Here is a 25,210-nt window from a genome sequence, read left to right on the forward strand (position 1 = left end):
GCCTGAGCCCAGAGAGGAGGGTTCTGCAGAGCAGGCACTGGAGGCTGAGCCCCATCGCCCCAGCCCTGTCCCTGTGGAGATGGAGAAGCAGCAGCAGCCCGTCCCCGAGGAGAACGGAGAGCGGGAGCTAGAGCCTGTGAGGAACGGAGCAGAGCACGTCTCCGAGAGCGAGAGCATGGACAGCGGGGCCACCACGGGAGACAAGGACAGCTCCACTGGGGATCCGCAATGCATCTTCCAGGAAGGTAGCCCTGATATACTGGACTCCAGTGATAAAGAGATTTGCATGTTCGATGTGTTATGCATTATGTAACCTTATAGTGGCATCTAATGACAACATACAGTATAGGAGAAATATGTAACAAATGCTTTAATAAATGTAACTGCAATTCTGTTATTCAGAAACTTCAAAAGTAGTAATTTTGGGTTTGTTTTCTTATTTCATACTTTAGGGATAGCGGCGCTGTAAATTAACTAGAGGTAGGCACAGGTACCAACAGTTATACAATTGTAACTCTTTAACAATCCAGTCCATTGTTTTTTAGAGTTGTCATAGTTTATACTTTTGCTGGAGTGAAGAATAAAAAACAATGTTAACAATTAAGGGGCTGGAAGAGGAGTACAATTTACAACAGATTTAATAGGAGATGGTATACGTGTCTATTTTTAATGCGATCCAAAAGGGTATTTTTCAGTTCTTCATTTCTACCCGTCTCTTCCAGCCTGCCTGTTTTGAGAAGTTCTGGGTGAATTGTCTCTAATCAGACCATGTTAAGGGGACTCTGCATGCTTCACTGTCATTGTTCTTACAATGTTCCCTCCCTCCGTCCCTCCAGCGTCTCTGGACACTGAGGGGAAGAAGCAGTATGACCGGGAGTTCTTGCTGGGCTTCCAGTTCATGGCGGCCTGCGTGCAGAAACCAGAGGGGCTGCCCCAGATCAACGATGTTGTTCTCGATAAGGTGAGCTCAATCTAGTGCTACAGAACATCCAGGAAAGTGACACAAACGTTTATGCTAAGTTCCGTCTGCCCCTGGGATTGGCTTGTGAGAGATATGAAATAATTTTCTATCAGCAGCAAATCAAGATGTATAAATGGCAATGATATAAATACAAGATCCATACAGGTGATCTTTGACTTTTTGTGTAATGTCCGGTTGAAGTTTGGAATGTAGGTGTAGACTACAGATGGAACTAGCTGCAGCCCCAATTTGATATTTGAACAAGATTTGGTTTTAGAGACTGGTTTCATGGTACACATGAAAATATATCTGTAGTCCTTGCCTGACCAGGATTGTTGTATCAAGATGCCTTACTCCACACACTGCTGCTTTACACATCTACAAATAAATGTGGCATTGGCATTCTTGCATTAGAGCTTTATATCTGTCTGTACACATAATACTGTATGTGTGAGTAGACCCAGGGTAGTGGCTGTTTCAAAGGTAAAAATACAAGCACTAAAAATAAAATCTATTTGTGTAACATTACATACTGACACAATGTTACTGCAGTGGATAGTCATACAATATGTGACCTGACATTGTGCATGTGATCTTATACCATACACTGAACTCTTGCAGATAAACCAAAACAAGTTGCCGATGAGGCCCCTGGACCCCAGAGTGATGTCCCGTGGCCCCGACTTCACTCCCGCCTTCGCAGACTTCAGCCGGCAGATCGCAGGAGGGCGAGGGGCTGCTGTATGTCACGCCTTTAAAACTTTTAGATGATCTTTTAGAAGTTTCTTTTAGATTTAACTTTTAGAAGTTTCTTGATTATGAGTGGTGGAATGAGGAGAACCCAAACTAAACTCAATTGTAACAACCACTGGTAAAAGCAGCATGAGCTGCTGTATTAAATCATGTAAAAGGGTGCGTCCCTCTGAATACCACGTTATTATTTAACTCCCAACACAGCACAATGGTATAGAAGTCTATTTAAGAAAATGTCACGCAAAACAGACAAACACAGTTGTAGTATAGGACATGGTTAGCCCTAATCTTGGACTACCTAACCAAAGGTAAGGTAAAGTAAGGTAGTCCAAGATTACATTTTCTCTGTAGTTAATTGCTGTTAAAAGGGTTAGCCAAGTTTTTCATATATATAAACAGAACAACATCCCATCATGTTATGCTGGCATGTTAGGGGAAAGTGCAAAACCAGGCTATACCCAGTGCCAAAACAGCACCATGCTGACATTCCGAATGTATTCAGAGTAAAGTCTTGTAGCATGTCCTCATGATTTGTGTTTTTCAAGGCTTTGCCAACCCAAAGACCTTTGAGAGAAATTTGCTTTAACCCCTCATCACACCTTACATCTGTGCATTTCCTGTCAGTTTTGGAGAAGCCCTTGCGTGCCTGGTCCCTGACCACTCTTGTTCCTTCTTTGCAGATGCTGAGTGCGGGTCTGCGGCGGTCTCAGCAAGGCCAGCGCCGGGAGCCCCGCAAGATCATCACCAACGTGTCTGTGAACGAGGTGCAGCTGAAGAAGGCAGAGAACGCCTGGAAACCCACCCTGAAAAGAGATGAGGAGCCCTGCGAAAACAAAACACAGGTGAAGCATCGTGAGAAACCCACGCAACTAGACCAACGCTATCCATTCATCTGGCTAAAAGAGCCTTTCCGGTTACCAGCCTTTTTAGTAAAAATTGAGTGTACAACTACACTAAGAAACTGCTTCAATAGCTTAAAACACAACATAAATATGCATATTATGACTTTTCAAACCCATTAAAAACCTTAAATGGGATACTTCAAAAGATGCCACACTGTGAAGCTCACTGAGACCAATATTGTTCAGGAGCCACCTGAGGACAGTCCTCAACTTTACTGGTCAGCTACTGTAATTTGAGATGCATTTGTCAGGCATGAGATGCATAGACAGCATTTTAGTACAGTGTAACAGAGGTGTACTGTTACAGTGCGAGTATCCGCTGAGAGACACACAGAGGGTTGGACGTTGGAATGATGCACAGGCATCCAGGTTTTATTAAGCAAACCAGCAGTTGTTGCAGTTGCAGTGTTGGTAGGTGGCCGCCACTAGGATACCAGCAGTGGTAGCCCTAGTGTTGGAGGATATATACAAAGCTGTACATGAATATATACAAAAATGCAAAACAAACACTATACAAAAACAACTAGAAAATAAAAGGTCGCCAAGCTAAATGAATGAATCCCCTAACCTACAGTTGTAATTATCTGGGTTAAACACACAGTCCTAAATCTCTTTACAAAGAACCCTGGTTAAACCCGCAGACGTTCTTCAGGTTTGGTGCACTCACCCTGGTTAAACACCCTGGTCTTTCCACTGGTAAAAAAGCATAGAACAGCACAGAACAAAGGACTGGCTTTCCAGACCCATTTTAAAGGAAGGTGACCAGGGTTAATTGATTTATCAATTCTTCAGTTGACACCTGGCCACCTGCTGCACATTCCTTTCACTAAGGCAGGGAGGGAAGTCTCACCTCCCAGCCGTGCCATAGCCAACACTTTTTTAGTCCCAAGCCCCACCAATGTTATTTTATAATCAAACAAAAAACATATTTTACAGGGGCAGGCCTCAGCCCTGCCACATACAGACAGAAACAATATACAGGCATTGTCCTAAGAGACTGTAGGGTGATCAGAAGAGACCATTGAGATTGCATAAACTGTCATTCTAAGAAACAGACTAGATACCGAGATTGATCAAACAATTAGAAATGTCCTTGAAGCAAAGAATCTCAGTTTTATTAAGAAATATGGTAGTGTATGGGCAACAACCCTCTATATAAAACATACTACTGTAAATGACACACATTCATCAGATAATAGTGACATTTAAAGCTGTGTTTCTACAGCTGCTAGGAGCATTTCAGTATGAAAGCACGGTGTGGATTATAGGTCAATTTGAACACTATTGTACGTCCTGTTAAGGGATTTAATTTCCGTGATCGCAGTCAGTTTCCCCTTCCCTTCTCCAGGACCTGTTCCGGAAGGTGCGTAGCATCCTGAACAAGTTGACCCCGCAGATGTTCAACCAGCTGATGAAGCAGGTGACAGATCTGACCATCGACACAGAGGAGCGGCTCAAGGGGGTCATCGACCTGGTGTTCGAGAAGGCCGTCGATGAGCCCAGCTTCTCCGTCGCCTACGGCAACATGTGCCGCTGCCTCGCCACGGTAAGAGAGCTTGACTCTGCTGTATCCATACCCCATGCTGTGCCTTCACTGTAAAGCGCAATATGACACAATCTAAATTCAGGTCAGCAGTGTAATGATACACAGGGTGACTGCAGAGGAATGAAAATTGGCAGGTTGAGGCAAAGTTTGCTGCAAAGTTTGTCGGGTGTTTCCACTAAAGCTCGCTACCTTAGCTACACCTCAGACAGTACAGTCTCATATCTCATACCCAACGGGGCCAAACTGTGCCGCACGGGAGTAAGTCATTGAAAGCCGTGTGCTGAAGAGACAAACTGTTTTGAACAATGGAGCTGTAAGCGAAGGCTGTGTTGAAAACAAACCCAACAAAGTGCCGCACTACTACTTTCTCGGTCCGCTACACCCAACAAACAGCCATCTTTAGCTACACCTCGCCTAGACCGTCCAGCTTAGCTATACATGGAAAAGCCAGAAGAAACTAGGCATAAGTGGTGTTGTATTAGCTTAAAGAGTAAGTAGCAGGGTTACGAGAAATATAGCGTTATACGGCCCAACGTGTTGCTACAACTGTTTAAATAACATACCTGTAATTTTTCTTTTCATTGTTAATATCCTGACAACTTTTTACTTTAAACTTATAACTTTAAAGTCTGTTTCAAAGCTATTTTCAAAATGTCTGCTCTAGTGCACTTATAGTGTAAGGATTATTGCCCACATTGTCAAACAGATAACACGGCAGTAACAATACCATGATGGGGTACGGAACAGAAAAGCCAGAGCATTTGTTATGTTTTAGTTTTTTTAATCGCTCTTCCTGCAGTGATTTAGAGGACAGATCTCAAACCCCAGTGCACTAGAGCGGACATTTTGAAAAGAGCTTTGAAACAGACTAAAGTTATAAGTGTAAAAAGTTGTCACGATGTTAACAGTGAAAAAAGGAAGATTACAGGTATGTTATTTAAACAGTTGTAGCAACACGTGGGGATGTATAAAGCTGTATTTTCGAAACCCCGCTACTTACTCTCTTATATGGGTACCACCATCAATATTAAAACGCCAATATTAACAGGTTTCAGGGATGAAAATAAGACTGCTATTGCAAAGTAGTTTTTGCCCATTCCAGGTTTTACTACGAGTTTGCTTAGCCACAGTGTGTATGTAACAAGCTCAGGTGTGTCTTATTAAACTCATAGTAAAAGCAGGAATGAATCAAACTGCAATGCAATGTGAATCTTATTTCCATCCCTTAGTTTTATTATCTGCAACCTGTTTTAATATCCCATTATGTGTGATTTCCATCATTCTTTGTTGTTCTTGCTTACTATTTACTTTCCAGCAACAGAAAATTTCAATGCAAAATCAGAGGGGACAAGAAACATTTGGTGAAAGTCAGCTTTTAGACACAGCCCCAGTGGTTGATTTCCCAAGTAAGGGTCTAAACTGAAGGACTACTGGGGTAGTTCTGTATGATTGGCGTTTCTGACTGATATCTCTCTCTGGCTCCACAGCTCAAGGTGACCATGACTGATAAACCGAACAGCACTGTGAATTTCCGGAAGCTGCTACTGAACCGCTGCCAGAAAGAGTTTGAGAGGGACAAGGTAGACGATGATGTGTTCGAAAGAAAGCAGAAAGAGCTGGAAGCTGCTGCCTCGGTAGGTGACCGGGGACACAATTCAGCTGTTATTTGTAGCTCCGCTAGCCAGACACACTGCAGCTTAATACGCATACTGTATTGCTTACAAAATGGGGGTCATTGTTCTAGCAATGTAGAAGTTGTTTACATTGTGTGAGTTGGTCCCTTGTGAATTTAGCACAATCAATCCGTGTGAACAGTAGAGTTTGTTTACTGCAGTTACAGTAGACCTTTGTAAACTTCAAATATGATTCTAAAGCACTAAACAGCACACTGTTAAAAAAATGTTTAAGAAAAGGAACCACACCACTTCTTCTTTTTCTTCTATTTTAATATTTATAATAAAGAAAAGAAATGCTGTGGCTCCCAAGTACTTTTGTGTATACCAAGGTGGTACAGTGCATTAAAAATCCTCATGAGAGCCTCCTGGATGCCTAGTCCTGACTCCTCAGCTCTCTTGCAGTCCAGCGAGCGGGAGCGACTCCAGGAGGAGCTAAAGGAGGCGAAGGACAAGGCGCGGCGGCGCTCCATCGGCAACATCAAGTTCATCGGGGAGCTCTTCAAACTCAAGATGCTGACTGAGGCCATCATGCACGACTGCGTGGTCAAGCTGCTGAAGAACCACGACGAGGAGTCTCTGGAGTGCCTGTGCCGGCTGCTCACCACCATCGGCAAGGACCTGGACTTCGAGAAGGCCAAGGTGAGGCTCTGCGACCCAAAGAGAGGGTTTGATATAGGCTGTGTCAGCTGCTTCAGGGCTTGAAACTTGCATTAGTGCTAGGGCTAGTATGAGTTTCAAACCCTGCTATTTTCACTGACCCCAATTAGCACTAATATTAGACTACTTAATGTTAGATAATGTTGGCCAAGATTAGTGCTACTCTGGGACTTTGAAACTAGCCATATACGATCTAAAGTAGTAGACTGTTACACACACACACACATATATATACAGTGCCTTGCGAAAGTATTCGGCCCCCTTGAACTTTGCGACCTTTTGCCACATTTCAGGCTTCAAACATAAAGATATGAAACTGTAATTTTTTGTGAAGAATCAACAAGAAGTGGGACACAATCATGAAGTGGAACGAAATTTATTGGATATTTCAAACTTTTTTAACAAATAAAAAACTGAAAAATTGGGCGTGCAAAATTATTCAGCCCCCTTAAGTTAATACTTTGTAGCGCCACCTTTTGCTGCGATTACAGCTGTAAGTCGCTTGGGGTATGTCTCTCTATCAGTTTTGCACATCGAGAGACTGAAATTTTTGCCCATTCCTCCTTGCAAAACAGCTCGAGCTCAGTGAGGTTGGATGGAGAGCATTTGTGAACAGCAGTTTTCAGTTCTTTCCACAGATTCTCGATTGGATTCAGGTCTGGACTTTGACTTGGCCATTCTAACACCTGGATATGTTTATTTGTGAACCATTCCATTGTAGATTTTGCTTTATGTTTTGGATCATTGTCTTGTTGGAAGACAAATCTCCGTCCCAGTCTCAGGTCTTTTGCAGACTCCATCAGGTTTTCTTCCAGAATGGTCCTGTATTTGGCTCCATCCATCTTCCCATCAATTTTAACCATCTTTCCTGTCCCTGCTGAAGAAAAGCAGGCCCAAACCATGATGCTGCCACCACCATGTTTGACAGTGGGGATGGTGTGTTCAGGGTGATGAGCTGTGTTGCTTTTACGGCAAACATAACGTTTTGTATTGTTGCCAAAAAGTTCGATTTTGGTTTCATCTGACCAGAGCACCTTTTTCCACATGTTTGGTGTGTCTCCCAGGTGGCTTGTGGCAAACTGTAAACGACACTTTTTATGGATATCTTTAAGAAATGGCTTTCTTCTTGCCACTCTTCCATAAAGGCCAGATTTGTGCAGTATACGACTGATTGTTGTCCTATGGACAGAGTCTCCCACCTCAGCTGTAGATCTCTGCAGTTCATCCAGAGTGATCATGGGCCTCTTGGCTGCATCTCTGATCAGTCTTCTCCTTGTATGAGCTGAAAGTTTAGAGGGACGGCCAGGTCTGTGTAGATTTGCAGTGGTCTGATACTCCTTCCATTTCAATATTATCGCTTGCACAGTGCTCCTTGGGATGTTTAAAGCTTGGGAAATCTTTTTGTATCCAAATCCGGCTTTAAACTTCTCCACAACAGTATCTCGGACCTGCCTGGTGTGTTCCTTGTTCTTCATGATGCTCTCTGCACTTTAAACGGACCTCTGAGACTATCACAGTGCAGGTGCATTTATACGGAGACTTGATTACACACAGGTGGATTCTATTTATCATCATTAGTCATTTAGGTCAACATTGGATCATTCAGAGATCCTCACTGAACTTCTGGAGAGAGTTTGCTGCACTGAATGTAAAGGGGCTGAATAATTTTGCGCGCCCAATTTTTCAGTTTTTTATTTGTTAAAAAAGTTTGAAATATCCAATAAATTTCATTCCACTTCATGATTGTGTCCCACTTGTTGTTGATTCTTCACAAAAAATTACAGTTTCATATCTTTATGTTTGAAGCCTGAAATGTGGCAAAAGGTCGCAAAGTTCAAGGGGGCCGAATACTTTCGCAAGGCACTGTATATATATATATATATATATATATATATATATATAATTCGAATGAATATTTTTTGACATGTATTCGGATACAAAAATCAGATGTTCGTATTCGCTAGAAATGACAAAGATACCTTGCACTTATTTACCGTCTCGCCAGAATTTTTGCGACAGTTTCAAAAAATGGCAAATGAGAAGGAGCTCTGTGTGATATGTGAGATTTAATATATATATATATATATATATATATATATATATATATATATATATATATATATATATATATATAAAACACATAAGCAGCTCTTGAGCCTTCTATTTAAATGTTTTAGACAGCTGCTTTAGAGCGAGCCAGAATCTCATGGGACAGAAAACAGGCAAGCACGTCATTCGGAAATGCCTCGCTTAAACAGTACCCAAGTTCCTGAAAATGTTGTATAGTAATTTTTATATACGCCGTATATATTATATACAGTCAAACCTGCTCATGTGACCACCTTTATTTAGCGACCACTTTAAATTCCTCCCAATGTTAAGCGACCACCTGTCTAACGCGACCAGCGACCACAATTCTCTTACCCAGCAATGGACTCAAACCTGTATTAAGCACCCTTACACAGAGCTGTTTGTTATAGGAAAAATATAGTTTTAAATGGTAAGTCCTAAATTCAGAGGAGTACGGTAACCATTCTAGCTGTCTTTTGTATCCGTAATCAATAAAACAACAGCGCTTTCTTGTAAAGGAAGAGAGAAAACGTGGAGAAACAAAAGGTCCTGCCTAGATGACCGAATTAAAGTTATTAAACTTGTAAAGACAGTAAGTGCCAGAAAAACTGCTGAAAAATTCGGCACTAGAAAGACGCAGATACAGCATTTTGAAATGGAAAGAACTAGGGCTTGAAGTTTTAGTTTTTTTATTTTTGTTCATGTGACCGTGTTTTGATCCCATTCAATATCTTTAATTAAGCTGTTAATTACTAAACAGATTTGCTTCTTTTTACCTTGATGTCCTGATTGACTTGCTGATTCTGTTTTACCTTCTTCATTATTTGAACACAAGAGCAAGCAATGACATTAATCACTTCCCCCAGATGCTACTTTAACTTGCATTTCGTTCTCGCACTTGCCTGGGAACTAGGTAGCTTCCAATGTGTCCGTTTCGTGTTGTGTTGTTCTTTCCCGCTAATTTAACAAAATGTTCTCATAATTAGGATGTAGCGGCTTAAGGCTTAAAGGCAAACTGTTAAAAGGAAAATAAACACCAAAAAATTCAAGCCATGCTTATGAAAACAATGTGCGCGGTAACCGAAAAAGATCCTATGCTTATGCTGGCGTTGGTTTCAGGATGCAACGAATCAGCACGTACCTGAAAGGCAGACACAGGCATTGAAATTTACAAAGGATTTAAAACATTTTGTGTGACTTGAGACAGGCAAGCATTCATTACTTTCACAGAATTCATTTGTTTGGTAAATGCATTATCTGTATATTTTGTTGCGACTTTCACTTTACAATGCCATTTTCACGTTTTTGGTTTGTTTGCAATGTTTAAAGTTCAATTTCAGTTTGTTTGCTTGTTCAACTACAAAAAGGCACAAGTAAACCTCATGTTATTACTTTATGAAAACGTGTCTATAGCCAGGGTTTACTGTGAAGAAATGGCAATGGCAAGGAATGAAAAAAAAAAAAAAAAAATGCAGTGTCAACTTTATGTACTATTTATTTAGAGAATAAACAAAACAACGTTTAACTTGAACTGCTATTTGACATCCTTTTGTTTTGTAGCTAATTCACTGGGGTAAAGTAAGTCCTACACAACGTGTTCTTTACTCCTGGGATATATTTCTGTTTTAACGTGTTACATATTGTAAGGTCTTGCTGTAAAATAAAGGCACACAACCCACACCCCCTGTCCTTGCTGCTGTACTGTCTCTGCCTGCATTCAGAGCAATATAATGGCTTGTATTACTTTTTGAAAAACAAACTAATATTTAAATCGAGCGAATATTCGAACACACAGAGCTATGGCCAAAAGTTTTGCATCACTATAGAATTAACTAATTTTGAAACATGCTGAATAGTGTTACATTAACATATTGAATTACATACCGCTTTGTAGTTTTCCATATACGTAATGAAAAACTGACAAAAATTGAAAAATGTGACATTTCGAAATCTAACATGAAATACTGTACTACTATTATTAGTAGACTTAACCAACCATATCTGTGCTACACCTCAATGGATGCGTTGCAAAACCACTAAACATCATTCCTCCTTCGCCCCACTGCCCAAGTGTCTATTGTCTTTGACTTCCAGCGTTAGGAGGGTAAACCAAATGCAGTGAAACCTTGCTGCTATTCTAGTCTGTAATCTGTTTCTTTAACCACACTTTTCTCAGTTGTTAAAATTGTACAAACATAGCTTACTAAGAGAGTCAGACCATTACATTTCAAGTGAAATCAGGTTGTAGAATTTGTGCCAGTGGCCCGGTCTGTCTGAGTGACAGCTAACTGTTGCTTGCACGCATCACTGTCTGGTAAAAAAAAAAACAAAGCAGGAAACCATTGAGTTTCAAAGGAAAGCCCTAGGCACCAGAGCAGGCGGTTTCAATTGTCTTTGTGAAGGTAAACTGTATCAGAACCGGGCAGGAGAGGTTAAGCGCATCATATTTCACGTACTCTGGAAGAACGCTGAGAGACAAATTACTTCCAACTATTTTAATAGGACTTTTTTATATTGGGATGGCGATGGGACTTGGGGCTCAGTTTAGCTCTTGATCTAAACTCTCTATTCAAGTGCACAGTTATATGTACGACTCGGAAGCAAGTGCTGTATCATATGATTTTAGTATGCTAAAAATATTGAGTTATATTTGATGTCTGTTTTAATAGACTCTTAAGTACTTCAGCCATCTGTCCAATCTTTTTCATCGGAAGATGGGGTATGCTTTTGAAGTTTTAGCTGCAGGGTCACTTGTAAAGTTCTTTTCTAGATCATGAAGAAAAATAAACATTTAGATTTGTTACACAGGTACTGATTATTAACTGTAAATAACTAAATATCTTGTATTTTAAACATGGGATCATAACAACCTACTGAAAAACAAACATTTAAAACCATACGTGGCGCTACATCTTGACATTGTTGGTAATAATCTGATCAGTAGCCCAGACTTCGGATTGGTTTATGTTAACCCTCATTGTCATCATAGCCCCCTCCTCATTTTCTGTCGAAATCCAATAAGGTCCAGTCATTCATTTCTTATAGGTATGCTGCACCTACATTAATCATTGGATAGAGAAAAACATAAAGTTGTCTGTAGAGGTAGGTATGCCAAGCCTACATCTAGAAGCCTTGAGTTAAAAAGCATTAACTAGACATACCACTCACACATGTTCCTGCCGTCGGGTAGGAAATAGATCTGGGATGTTTTCTAGTACTATAACAACAGGTACCTAGGTTTCCAGCTACCTCCTAGATTTCTCCTATAGCTCTTGAACACTTCTGGGAGATTTGTCTCTTTCCAACAGCAGCCCCTCTATAGGACAGGCTGTAGTTGTGGTGCGGCAACAGCTTAACACTAGACAAACCCAGCTGCTACATGACCACACCTGATATCGTGCTGGAGACCAGTTATTCGTGCCATTACTGCGTCTCGACTGGGCTGGTTCCTCTTAGCCCAGGCACAGTGTGTAATGCTGGACAGGGTGTTGAGCAGAGTGCTGGCTGCCTGTGTAGTGCTTGCATTATTCCTCTAGAGCATCTGAGCCAGGTTTGGATCAGCAGTGGAATCCCACTCTTGAAACCTGAGTTCTTGGTCAACTCTTGAGTATAGATCTACTGTCCTTAACTTTATCGTAAATGGGTTTATTTTAAAATTCCTCTGGAATAAAAAAAAAAAGTTGGTGTTTTCAGCTAAACTTCAGCTCTTTTGATTGTGTCAAAAGGGTGTGTGTGTGTGTGTGTGTGTGTGTCGTCAATGGAGTTAAAAGTTCAGTGACATCTAGTGGTTGTAACTGTTTCAGTTTCTCTCATGCAAAACTCTCAAGAAGTTTGCATTATGAAGTGTGTTTTACATACCTCGACCTTGTTCATACATTAAAATAGTGTGGTGCAAGGAGAATCCGTTTTTCATGTGTTGCTTGAAATGTCAGGATTTATGGTTCTCACAAATTTGACCCTTGTTTCGCCGTAGCCTCGCATGGATCAATACTTCAACCAGATGGAAAAGATTGTGAAGGAGCGAAAAACATCGTCCCGAATCCGCTTCATGTTACAGGACGTCATCGACCTCAGGCTGGTAAGCTGCTGTGCACCATGGTACTGCTGGCATTGGAGATGCATGATTCAGGAGTCAGTACTAATTCATCATTCATTTATAGCTGCTGGTGTTGGTTGGTTTTAGATCTATCATTTTCATCAGTAGTCACAGTATATATTTCTCCTTCTCTATTTGTGGCTCTCAATAGCTTGCAGCAGCACAAAGTCAAAGGGCCGGAGTATCTAATAAGGTCGAATACAGCTTAGATCAATGTACAGTAAATATATTAACTAAGCATGAGAGCCTAGTCACTCTGGTACTGTGGTCTGTTTACCCTCCAGTGTAAAACACAGACGGTTTCACAAAACCTGATTTAACACTAATCTTGAACTACATGTTACTTTAAGTAAGAAAAATGTTAGCCAGGGGCTGAGGGACCAGCTGTGAATGTTTGTATTGTTCCAAAACAGCATAGTGCAATATGAGTAAGTTACAGTTTTGCAGAGATTGAAATAAGGCTCCAAATGCGTAACAATCAAATGCATTTCTAACAAGAAAACACATTTACAAGCTCTAACTGCTATGAAATTAAACGGAAACTCCATCCATTACATGGTATTAGCAAGGGATCTGCTTTCTAAAAATAAGGTATTTGCAGAAGTCCTTGTTTCTGCAGCACTGCTTATGACGCCCTCCTCTTTCAGCATAACTGGGTTTCACGGAGAGTGGACCAAGGCCCCAAAACCATCGAGCAGATCCACAAGGAGGCAAAGATTGAGGAGCAGGAGGAGCAAAGGAAAGTGCACCAGCAGCTGCTGTCCAAGGACAAGAGGAGACCAGGTTAGAGGGGGCCCTGTATTAAAATATTCGTTAATCTACTTTAGAGTTTACATCAGGGCTCAGTCCACCAACTTTTCACTGCTCATTGCATATTATTGTACTGCCTTTGCTGTCTCCTCTGTTGTCTGTATACTGCAATATCATTTCAACATAGTCCCGATTTGTGTTGATATTTAGTTCACACATCATAAACCATCTGATGAATAAAGAACATTTCCAAACTTTAACTCAAGCTTTAGCCAGGAGGAAGACGATTTGTCTTATGAGCTTCCTGGTGTATCATGATCTTGCTCCCTCCTGCTACAATGTTCATTTTCTGTTCCCACAATAGCCATTCATTTCAATCGGCGCACCAGCATTGTTTCAGAGGGGTGAACTGATTGTGGCTCCACAATACGGCAGGGGATATTTGCAAAGATAAATTCTACTTTGTTTGGATCATTTGGTCAGTCTCAACCAAGTTCTGTTGCATAACACCTTAAAACACTACAGAATTAGTATAATTATTAATATGACTATTAATCTTTTTTTTCCTATTCAACTAGATTTGTAATATTATAATCTTAAATGGGAAATTGTAATAAGAACAATGCAATACAATTTGTAAAAAAAAAAAAAAAAAACACATTTCTTTTAAGCTTGCCAAATGCGTATTACAATGCATATTATGCGTTTGCAAGCTTTTAACAGTTTCTTACCTCCACACGCTGGCTGCCATTTTTATTTGCAGCCTAGCCAGTATAGATGATAAATGTTAAATACTGCATCCAGGTTTTTTTTGCCATGGTCAGGCAGCAAGAAAATCAAAAATAATTGGTTAGGGGGAGACCAAGAAGTTCTCGAACGGATTTGGTCAGCTTTAATGTGTCTATTAAAATCAAGAATGCACTTGCCACTACTAGTCATCTGAGACAGCACTGCACTGGATCGGAACCAGTACCTCCACTTGGTCTGCATGTATGTCTGCTTTATACAGAACCAGAGCTTGAAACTCGCACTAGCCCTTTACCCAGTCCAGGGTTTCTGAACTACCTTCCCTTATTTACCACTATATTATTTTATTATATTTGATGTTAAATAATATAGCTGCATGAACAACTCCTATTAGTAAACCTAGAGGCTCAGATGTTACATATTCATGCTGCCATGAGAAGCTGATTTACTAGAGGCCTGATTTGTTCAAACTCTAGGCACCTGGTCATTTCAGAAATATATAAGAGTGTTGAAACGTAATCGCAGTATAATTTTTTCACTGTGTTACTCCAGGTCTGTAAGCCTGCCTGGTTTGAGATGAGGCCTAGTTGTCGAGAGAATGATAATCTGATGTCCTGTTTTCTGTGTGTTTCCAGTCCTGCAGAGAGAGGAGACCTGGAACACTGTACCTATGTCTAAGAACAGCAGGACGATAGACCCCAGCAAGATTCCTAAGATCTCCAAGGTAAGAGAAAGCCGAATGTGGATGAAGTTTAGTATCCACTGTAAAATGTTTACTATTGTAGTGCATTTATTTAACACTTGTTTAGAAGTCTGATCTCAACAGACATGAAATCATGTTATGGGATACTCTGGCTGATCTAAATGTAGTTTTAGAAAAACTAAACACATTCTATTTGAAGTATAATCTATTCATCTTATGTTTGAATGAACATCAAAGTGGTTACATCCCAGGAGTAAATAAAATAAAAAAATGTTTCCCCAGATCCTCAGCCTTCTGTAAATGTTTTACATATGTTATACTTTTAATGCTGTTCTCAAACATTGTGAATAGGGTCCTTTAACAAACAAGAAAGAAAAACTATACTGCAGTCAACATAGATGTATGTGTATATGTGGTGTTTTACACAACTCCAGTGCCCTCTGGGTAACCTCTGCACACACCCAGTTAGAGAACCACTTCTTTAATGGATGATCACCAACATACTTTCCAAAATACATGCATCATTTGCATTTTGGTGTATCTAGACTGCCATACATGACTTGGTGTGCTGTTTGGAGAATTCAAAAGATATAATATATGTATCATAATAAAAAAATTTAAAAAATGAATAATGTCGACAGCCTATTCAACAGGCATGGTCTTTAAAGGGTTAAATAACTGTAATTTGGGTGATTGCTGGATCCAGCCCCTTACTGCTCCCTAGCTGTTCTGTGAGGTGGTGGGCCTCTGCTCTTCACCCCTCCCGCAGCAGTGATTTCACACCATCTGGCACCGCACTGCTGGACGCGTTTGTATGTGTGACAGCTTGCAAGTGTAAATAAAGCTGTGAGTGCTCAGAGGTATCGCCGCATGGTCAGGCACATCAGAGACCCAGTGTGGTAAAGGGACCGGCCGCCAGCCTTTCCTGACACTCGCTTCACATAGCCCAGCGACAGGAACTTTATTATTTAGAAATCTGAGCCTGTTTTACCCTCTGTTTGAATTCAAACCAGATGGTTCAGTGGTTGCCATAGATACCTTTGAGTTGGGAGGCCCTGGGTTCAGCCCTGTGTCAGGATATATGCAAGAAGCAGGTTGTCTGGCTGGCTAGAAACAAAGCAACAATTGAGTTCTACAACAAGTAGGAGATGTTGCTAGTTCACTTGTTGGTACCAGTAGTCGTCTTCTGAATTAGTTCAGTGGGTTTCAACTCTAGTCCTTGGGTGACCCAAATATTATTTTTTCAACCAGTTGACTTCCAAGTCGGAGATCGTTGTCTTTTGCACTAGAATATATAAAATAAATATTTAATTCACGTTTGAAACAAGAACCTGGATTAGTACTAGATGACTACAGTTGAGAACTAGTTGATTGATTCAGTCACGTGAGATTAAAGTAACATAAAGCTAGTACAAACTTCAAAATACTTTTTTTATAAAAGTTTTATCAGACTCAGTTGATAACTCGGGAAGTTGAGGGGGAGAAGCGTAGTGCAGCGCAATTATGATGCATGGTTTTGCAAAAAGTACAGTGCACTTTATGATAAATTGAACCAAGTTATACCTGATATACAGATCAGTGATGACCTCAAGTTTCAGCTGAAGGGCATACTAAATACCGCTCGGCCAAACTGGGGCAGTAATAGATAACGGAGGAAGAGATCTATTATGTGTAATAGTCAATGTATCCTTCTCCAGCCTACAATAGATGATAAGATCCAGCTGGGGCCCAGAGCACAGATGAGCTGGGGGAAAGGCAGCAGTGGAGGAGCTAAAGCCAGTGAATCAGGTGAGCATGTGCCACTGCTTTCCAGAAGGATAGGTGCTGTGTTCTGCAGTCTAATTCATTTCAATTATGCTGATTACAGTAGTTGGAAGTGCTGTGTCTGGGCTTGATATAAAGTGTAGCAAAACTATCGTAATAACATGATTTCTGATTCCCAGATGCCTCTCGCTCGAGCACTACTAATTTGAACCGGTTCTCTGCACTACAATCATCTGCACAGCCTGCCATCATCTCTCCTCCAACAACACCGGCATCAGAGTTTGATTCCCGCAGGAGTCTCACCAGGTACCACAGCTGCTGAATGTACAATACAATATACATCATGTGGAACCTGTAATGTGTTACAGTGCATGGATGTTTTTCAACCAGTTGGGATTCTGTAATTTTCAATGGTGGAATATCCACCTGCCCTGCACCCAACGGTGTGTTTGATAACTATCTTGTTGAAATGTGGATTTAAAATGATCCTGTACCAGAAATCAGGCCCATTCTAAATATAGCTGTCTGGTTAAAGGTGACTAGAAAAAGGGATTCAAAAATGAATTGTTCTCTACCCACATCATTCATGTTATTTCCAGTTCTTGTCTTGTTTCTGTTTCTCATCATTAAATAAGTGAGGTTCATAGCCACAAGCCTAGTTGCTGAAGGTCATTTGGTCAAGCCTAATTTTAGTATCCTCCAAGGTCTTTTTGTATCATCAATGTGAGACCTATTTCATTATTAGTCTGACCCTTTAACACCTGTGCAAGCATTTAACCCATGTACCATTAAAATGTATACAGAGCCATAAAAAGCTTCAGCAGGCTTTAAATATATATATTTTTTTAATCTGCATTGCTTTCTTAGACAGTGCTCACGATGTCTGACATTGTGTATTAGCTGTCAGGTTACAGAACAATTCAGACATATAGACAGGATGTAAGTCAAGGCACAGGACTTACAGAGATCCTACAATAAATTGGGAAAGATGACCCATCTATGAACACATGGCATGTGCTTATTGATTAAACATCATTTGAGTACAGTGTTGCCTTGATATTTTGTTATCTGTCTTCCATAACATTTTTTAAAGAAAAAAATGTAATATTAAAAAGGGCCCTTAAACTGTAAGGTGTATAGTATGATTTACTGTCAACAACCGTGAATCAACCAATTAGTGAATTATCGAATTGGGATATAAGAATCAATCTGTTTTAAACCCCCTCTAGGGTACAGGACTATAAGTCTTTAAGAGCGTGAAAGTCTCTCCTCTGTCTCCCTCCTAGCCGGAGCAGCACAGGGCGCGAGAGGAACGACAAGCCTGTGAGCACAGCCCTGTCCCGGCCCGCCACCTTCACCCGGGGCAGCAGCAACAAGGAGCTGCTGGACAACCAGGTACAGGAGGAGCAGCCGAGAGAGGCCCATGAGACGGTCATGCAGCTGCCCACCGGCGCCGAGGAGAAGACCGATACAGACACTGACCACAGCGGAGCTTACGACACTGGTAACACACAAACACACATTCTCTTCACATTCAACTAGACTGGGTCCGAACATGGGTTTTCATGTTCGAATATTATATCAGAATGTTTCCAAATATTCTTCCATTTTGAATTGGCTAATATAAGAAGCAAGGAGAGAAACGCTATCCTGTTGTATTTGTCGTTTTATTTGTGATGCCATTCATGCAGTGGTTTCTTTTGGTATTTTTTTTTATTCAGTCATTTATGAATTCTGTTATGCCTTGTGCATTTCAAGCAGAGATTGTTTGAATACCCCTAGGAATTCTAATATTGGGGTTTTAGGGATATAACCAGATTTCTGCCCCCTAAATCCATCAAATTGGACCCGATTTCCCTTAAAAATGCAGTCAAAAACAGTTACCAAACAGATCCCTTCAGGAATGTCTTGTAGGAATTCTCCCAAGGTTATGTTCTTAACCGAAGATCAGATCTTGCTGCTGTGTAAGGACTCCCATCTATGTTAAAATTCTTCAAAGATATCCTCTTGGACTCATTTTAATACAAATACATGCAGAATAATTCGGGTATAAAGCTGTTTTAATTGTTGAATTGTAAATAATAAAAAAAAATTGAATATAAAGGGATACCCCTAGAAACCCAAGGTGCAAAACAGATCCATGTGCAAAATACACACAGGCAGATGCAATCCAATTTCTTGAAATTATAGAAAAGGGCCACTCATCACATATTGTCTCCTTCATCTCCAGGGAAGCCTGATGCTCCAGCAGCCCCCACTGCAGACAAGCCTGCCATTACTGAGGAGGAAATGGAGAGGAAATCCAAATCCATCATCGACGAGTTCCTGCACATTAACGATTATAAGGTGAGCTTCCCTGCCACAGCGTCTGGGCTGCCCCCTTGTGAGTTCTCCCAATCTGCAAGGATCCTGGTTCCCTCTGGTACGAAACAAAGTCATTGTCGTCTTCTGGTGCAATTGCAGTTTATAATTTATTGCCTTTTGATTTGTCAGTCCGTTAGCGTTCACATGTTTTGCATTCCTCGAAGAACAAGAAAAGAAGCTACAATTTATAACCGAAGTTGAAATGCATACCTAAAAGACGCAAGTATATTAGCCTTAGATTCTGGTATTGGGAGCAAACAAGGGGTAGAGATGAGAACTGGGATACATGGAAGGCTAGAGGTTAAGTTGAAAGAATGGAGCAAAGGTTTCCAATAACCCAAAGTACTGTACTGGTACTTCTGTCGTCTTTTTCGTGAGTACTGTAGGTACACAAGTGAGGCAACTATTTCATTTCAGGACAGTGACCCCAGAGATCAAGCCAGCCCTAAGCCCTGCACTTCTATATTTGTTCCCACAGGAGGCAGTGCAATGCGTGGAGGAGCTGTGCATGCCCAGCATGCTCCACGTGTTTGTGCGGGTGGGCGTGGAGTCTACGCTGGAGAGGAGTCAGATCACGAGAGATCACATGGGCCAGTTACTGTTCCAGCTGGTCCAGTCGGGGAGCCTCTCCACACAGGAGTTCTTTAAAGGGTGAGAAATGAAACATGCGAACAGTGATCGTTAATTTCTTTAAATAATTACGTTAGTGTATTCACTTCTGTATATTTTTAAACGGTGGAAGTCACAGCACCTTGTCAATAGCAGAGCTTTCTTCTTCTCTCTGGGTTCTGACCAAGGGGTTTTGTCTGCTGTTTTCTTCAGGTTTGCAGAAACCCTGGAGTTTGCTGACGACATGGCGATCGATGTTCCCCATATATGGCTGTATCTAGCAGAGCTGGTGATCCCCATGTTCCGTGAAGGAGGAATCTCTATGAGAGAGTTATTAAGGTGTTGGAGGAGTGTTCATACTTTAGGCTGATTTTGCAAGACCTGAAGTATACAACACAAGTAAATGTATCTTAATGTGTTGAGGTTAGACAAAACCTATTTGCTTGTTTTGCTCTTCCAAATGATTTCCTGTGTTACAGTAAATAGCACCCCATCTGACCCCACATAGTTTAATATAGGCATCATGGAATGCCAGTTTAAGACTCAGTAACGGGATATATTCAATTGATATTAAAGGTAATGCATCTAAACACTGCCGCTAATTAGTAAAGGTTATGAAAATCAAACATCTAACAATGCATGTTAGTGTAATTTTTTTTGCCTGTAAAAATATGAAAAAAACTCTGAAAAGTCCATCCTGTTTAGATCAATTGAATTGACCCTGACCTCAGGAAGTGCAAAGTCAAATGTCTAACCCTATAAAACTAGCAAGAAGCAACATAGTTGTAGGAACGAGCAGGTAAATCGTTCAGTTATTTCTGTCTTGTTTTGTACCGTTAAATTTGCCTTCGCCTTTGCCCATGATGTTTAGACAGGAAAATACTCTTTCAGATGAGTTGGAGTAAGAATAATGACGAGAGAAAATATCTCATAACACAGTGGGTTTGATTCTGGGGCAGACATTTTCCTTTTTATTTGCCACTTGTTGTTGTATTATTATTATTATTATTATTATTATTATTATTATTATTATTATTGTAACAAACTATCCACCTCAAAGGGAGTTCAGTAGTTCCGGAGTAAAAAAAAAAAAAAGAAAATAGCTATTGGACATTTTTAATCTGCTGAGGTTGTGAAAGCTGATAGAATACACAAACTAACTGATAGCATCTTCACATCAGACTAAAGCTTGACCAAATTAGCTTTGACTGGTGAGCCTGAATAGGATAGTCAAGTGAATGAACGTGTGTAAGTGCCGTCAGAGATATAACATGGATGTCTTTTTCTTCCAGTGAATTCAGTAAACCTTTACTTCCAGTGGGAAGAGCTGGGGTATTACTTTCTGAAATATTGCACCAACTATGCAAACAAATGGTAAGAGCTTTTTGTATTTTCATTAGTGATGCATTGTTTTATTTAACTAGTCAGAATTCAAAACCTTAAACCTCAATATTGTCTTATGTAAGGCTAAGACACCAGTAAATCTGCTATTTCAAGTTGTTAGGCATTTCATTTATCAATTTAAGGTTTCTTTGATGCAACTGTAAATTTATACTTGATTCCCAGAATTTAACATAGAATTGTTTCAAGTGACCTGATGAATCAAAAAAAGAATATGTAAGAATTGTTTGTCACAAAGACATTCTCTGCAGGAAGTTGCACTGGTTTACATATTTATAATAAGAATGTAAAGCAGCATGGTAGAGATTGTGTTTGGAAGTCACTTGCTGTCCTTGAGTTCACCCTATTGAACGGGTGCTTTGTTTAGAGCCAGAGGAAAGTGGGAGCCTTGTGGAGGGAATCTGGCCTCAACTGGATAGATTTCTTACCGGAGGAAGAGGACGTACACAACTTTATCTCTGACCAGGTGAGCTAAAGATCCGAGCTGCAAACTATGGTAAACCCATAGTGGTGTCCTGAACCGAAAGCCTTACAATAGACTAGGGGTGGCCAGCTCTGGTCCTGGAGAGCCACAATGCTGCAGGGTGTCTGGGTGTCTTTAAATCACCAATGGATAAAGACCTGGAAGATATGTTAATGTGGACCAATTAAGAGAATAATTGGTTCAATGAAGTAATTGATAACTCAGGTGGAATGAAGACCAGAAGACCCTGCGGCTTTCCAGGGCCTGGGTTGGCCACCCCTGCAATAGACTGAGGAACTAAGATGGGGTGTTCTTCTATAGCTGTAATGCTATTTTTAATAGACTTGTTTAATGATCTTGTTTGTGAACTAGCATGGCGGATTAAACCCACATGCTGTCGCAAATGACTGTGCGCAGAGATCTACAGGCAGTGGATGGTTTTTGTGCTATGTTATAAATATATGTGCCCGCCATAATGAAGTTGTATACTGAACAAATTTGCAGATCAATCCTCACAAGCTTTCATAAAACCAAACAGGAAAGAATACCCAATGAAAACAGAATGTATGCTGTCAACTTTATTTCCACTGTTATTTCATATTCCTTTTTCCTCGTACAGTGTTCAATATTCAACACGATATCAATAAACGTGTCAAATTCCATGCGAGAACTTTTTATATATATATTGTAAGTGTTCCATATACTAGTTTTTATGTCTATGTGAGGTCAGAAACAAATACTTACATGTAGTGTAACTCCATCTTTGTGTGTGCTCCTTTCCCCCACTATCAGAAATTACAGTTCACTCTTTCGGACTGCTCCAGCCCCCCTGAATCACTTTCAAAGAGAGACCTTTCTCCTGATGAACTGAACAGACAGCTAGAGAAACTCCTTCTGGAAGATATAGTCAGCGATGAACAAATCTTCGACTGGGTAGAGGTATGGCACTCAGTCAGCCCTGCGTGTTGTCCTGTCATGGCATGTGTCTGCTGCTGCTGTACTATTTCAAAGAAAAACATGCACTGAAAGCACAATGAGTCTTTTTGATCTAGGATTTCATTCTAAGTTTTGAGTACACTTTATTTTAAATGGTATTGCTGTACAGTGTTAAGGACATATGCATTTATGGAATGACCGAGCGCTTAGCCTTCATTCTCAAGGCCCCCATGAACTAGTTTCAACTCAAATTCAATCATACTGCATATGACTTAATCACAGGGCTCTTGAATTGGGCTCTATGAGAGATGGACATTGAGAACACTTACAAAACACTTGTCAAAATGAATGCAGTTCAGTATTTCAGGGTTTTCTGTAAATTGCATTTTGTTTTGTTTTTTGTTTTTTGTTGTTCCAGGCTAATTTAGAAGAATCTCAGATGAGTTCAACTCCATTCCTTAGAGCTTTAATGACAGCGGTGTGCAAAGCAGCAGTGAAAGGTAGATGGAGAGGGAGAGGGGGGCAGTGTGGAGTGTCAGAAGATTGTCACAAGCTGTTGCCAGTACATTGGCTAAACAAATGAGTGAAAACGTGATTACGCTGTGGTGTAGAAAGGCTGTGCATTCCAATGTTGTGGAGCCCTCTTGTGGTGATTTGCCTTGTACCACAGTGACTTTAGTATTCTCTGCAGGGTAAACACGCTTATCTCTTTAGGGTCAACTGGCTAGCTTTTGACTACAGAATTATGGTTTGTATATATACCTTTCTTCCTGTAGCAATGATCGATGGACCATCCAAGTTAGGTGTTGGACAACATTCCCAGGTTAAGGCTTGTTACTTAGTTTAATATTGCCACAGGTAATACATTTTAACATTAATTACATCTTCTTTGCTTTTTTGCAGGTGACAGCACCACTAGCCGTGTGGACACAGCCATTATCCAGCGAAGATTGCCTGTTTTACTCAAATACCTGAACTCCGATACAGAGAAACAATTGCAAGCACTTTATGCACTACAAGCATTGATCGTTAAACTTGATCAGCCTCCTAGTAAGTATCTTTTCACCACATGCATTGTTCTAAGCGGTGCCATGAAATTAAACAGATCTGCTATGGGTGGGGGATAATGAATGGGAAACCACTTCTAAATCAAGAGCCATGTTGTGGAGCTTAGTGAACCGTTCTTAGCCATATTGTGAGAAATTCTCATGCAAGTGGGCTTTGTTTTTTAAGATAACTCAGAAATTTGTTCTGGCGTTTGTCTGGTATGAACAGGAGACTATTAACACAGGTTTTACTCTGAATAATAGCAAAGTATACCTTTTTATTTTCCAGATTTGCTCCGGATGTTCTTTGACTGCTTGTATGATGAAGACGTGATCTCGGAGGACGCATTTTACAAATGGGAAGTTAGCAAGGACCCAGGCGAGCTGGAGGGAAAGGGAGTGGCTCTGAAATCGGTCACTGCCTTTTTCACATGGCTACGAGAAGCAGAGGAGGAATCAGAAGACAATTAATTAGGAGGAGAGACTTCGCCAATCAGTGCAGAAAGGCCAATTTACAAAAGAAAAAAAGAAATTCAATTAAAACAAATGTATAAAAAAAAATTCAACATATATGCACAGATAGGAATACAAAATTCAATCATGGTGAAGATTCATGGTACGTTTCTGAAAATGCAACCATTTGAGTTAATTCATGGGCGGGAGCACTAAAGTATATGTATTATTTATAGAACATTTTTGTTTAAATTTTAAACTTTTTTGTTACTTTTAAGACTCGTTTTTTTTTTTTTTTTGATTTGTTTTGCTGCAAAATAAATAGGTTCTTTAATTTATTATTTTTTTAAGGACTGCAAATAACAGATTTATTTAACTTTTGCAGGCTCTAGGGACATTGACATCAAAATTGTATATTAAATACTCCCCCCTGACTGTTTTGGATGAAAACAGGGTATCACAAATGCTTTTTCTTGGGGGTGGTTAAGGGGGAGGGGGGAGGGAAGGGAAGGGAAGGGAAGGGAAGGGGGGGTGGTGACGTATAAAATGATGTCACAAGTTAAAGGTTATTATTAAATAACCATTGAATCTCTTCCTGTCTGCTTTGGCTTGCTCTCTGTGAAATGTATATACTCCTCCTGAAAAGAATACGATGCATTCAGGAAACAGTAAAGACCGCAAGAAATTCCAGTAAACAGCAACAAGAAAAAACACACACACAGCAACTTGTACAAACTCCAAATGGCTTAAAGGTTGCTGAAGAAAAGTGCTTGTAATACTTCAAACTTATAGAGCAAATTTAAAGCTTGTAAATACATTAAAGAAAAAAGATATTTAAAAAAATCCAAACACAACGGTGTTGTCCATTTCTTGGCCCCTTTTGTAAGAAAAGGACATGTGTGATTTTCTGCTGGTTTTTGATTGGGTATAAAAGTCAAGATGGCCTGATCAGCCATATTTTTTACCGTCGGAGCGGACCAGTGTATTCAGTACCCAGGCTTACTCATGGATTACTGCAAGAGGAAATCCAGAGTAGGGATGGAACTTCAGTCTCCTTTCTACCCAGGAAAAATCTGAATACAAACCACTTTCCAATGCTGCTGTCTTCTAAAAGAGGCTTTCCTTTTGGATGAATTGAAACGGATGTGTAAATCATATAGCGAAATAAAGAGGAAGCACTGTAGTTGGTGTTTTTGTAGGTCAACTTAATGATGCTTCCATTTTATTACAGAAAACTACTTTGTCACAACTGTACAAAAGCAAAGGCACGTTTTCATACAAATAATAGTGCAAAACTAGCAAGAAACCTCTAA

General features: G+C 40.3%; 1 protein-coding gene across 7 annotated transcripts in view; it reads left to right on the forward strand.

Moving 5' to 3' along the window:
* Positions 1-24,010, forward strand: part of LOC117425576 (eukaryotic translation initiation factor 4 gamma 3-like) — a 66,142-nt gene extending 42,132 nt beyond the window's left edge. For all 7 annotated transcript variants that reach the window (XM_058993338.1, XM_034904405.2, XM_058993340.1 and 4 more), the window contains 22 exons: positions 2-245; positions 837-961; positions 1,583-1,702; positions 2,395-2,556; positions 3,965-4,162; positions 5,650-5,796; positions 6,241-6,477; positions 12,539-12,643; positions 13,309-13,444; positions 14,794-14,882; positions 16,559-16,649; positions 16,805-16,931; positions 17,912-18,129; positions 18,856-18,971; positions 19,468-19,640; positions 19,812-19,937; positions 20,891-20,972; positions 21,367-21,465; positions 22,255-22,401; positions 22,817-22,898; positions 23,302-23,448; positions 23,734-24,010. In XM_058993338.1, the coding sequence (XP_058849321.1) occupies positions 2-245; positions 837-961; positions 1,583-1,702; positions 2,395-2,556; positions 3,965-4,162; positions 5,650-5,796; positions 6,241-6,477; positions 12,539-12,643; positions 13,309-13,444; positions 14,794-14,882; positions 16,559-16,649; positions 16,805-16,931; positions 17,912-18,129; positions 18,856-18,971; positions 19,468-19,640; positions 19,812-19,937; positions 20,891-20,972; positions 21,367-21,465; positions 22,255-22,401; positions 22,817-22,898; positions 23,302-23,448; positions 23,734-23,915 (3,153 nt within the window). In that variant the 3' untranslated portion in view covers positions 23,916-24,010. The remainder of the gene's footprint in view (position 1; positions 246-836; positions 962-1,582; positions 1,703-2,394; positions 2,557-3,964; positions 4,163-5,649; positions 5,797-6,240; positions 6,478-12,538; positions 12,644-13,308; positions 13,445-14,793; positions 14,883-16,558; positions 16,650-16,804; positions 16,932-17,911; positions 18,130-18,855; positions 18,972-19,467; positions 19,641-19,811; positions 19,938-20,890; positions 20,973-21,366; positions 21,466-22,254; positions 22,402-22,816; positions 22,899-23,301; positions 23,449-23,733) is intronic.
* The last annotated feature ends 1,200 nt before the right edge of the window (positions 24,011-25,210 follow it).

Source organism: Acipenser ruthenus, chromosome 20 (assembly GCF_902713425.1).
Source record: "Acipenser ruthenus chromosome 20, fAciRut3.2 maternal haplotype, whole genome shotgun sequence".
NCBI lineage: Eukaryota > Metazoa > Chordata > Actinopteri > Acipenseriformes > Acipenseridae > Acipenser > Acipenser ruthenus.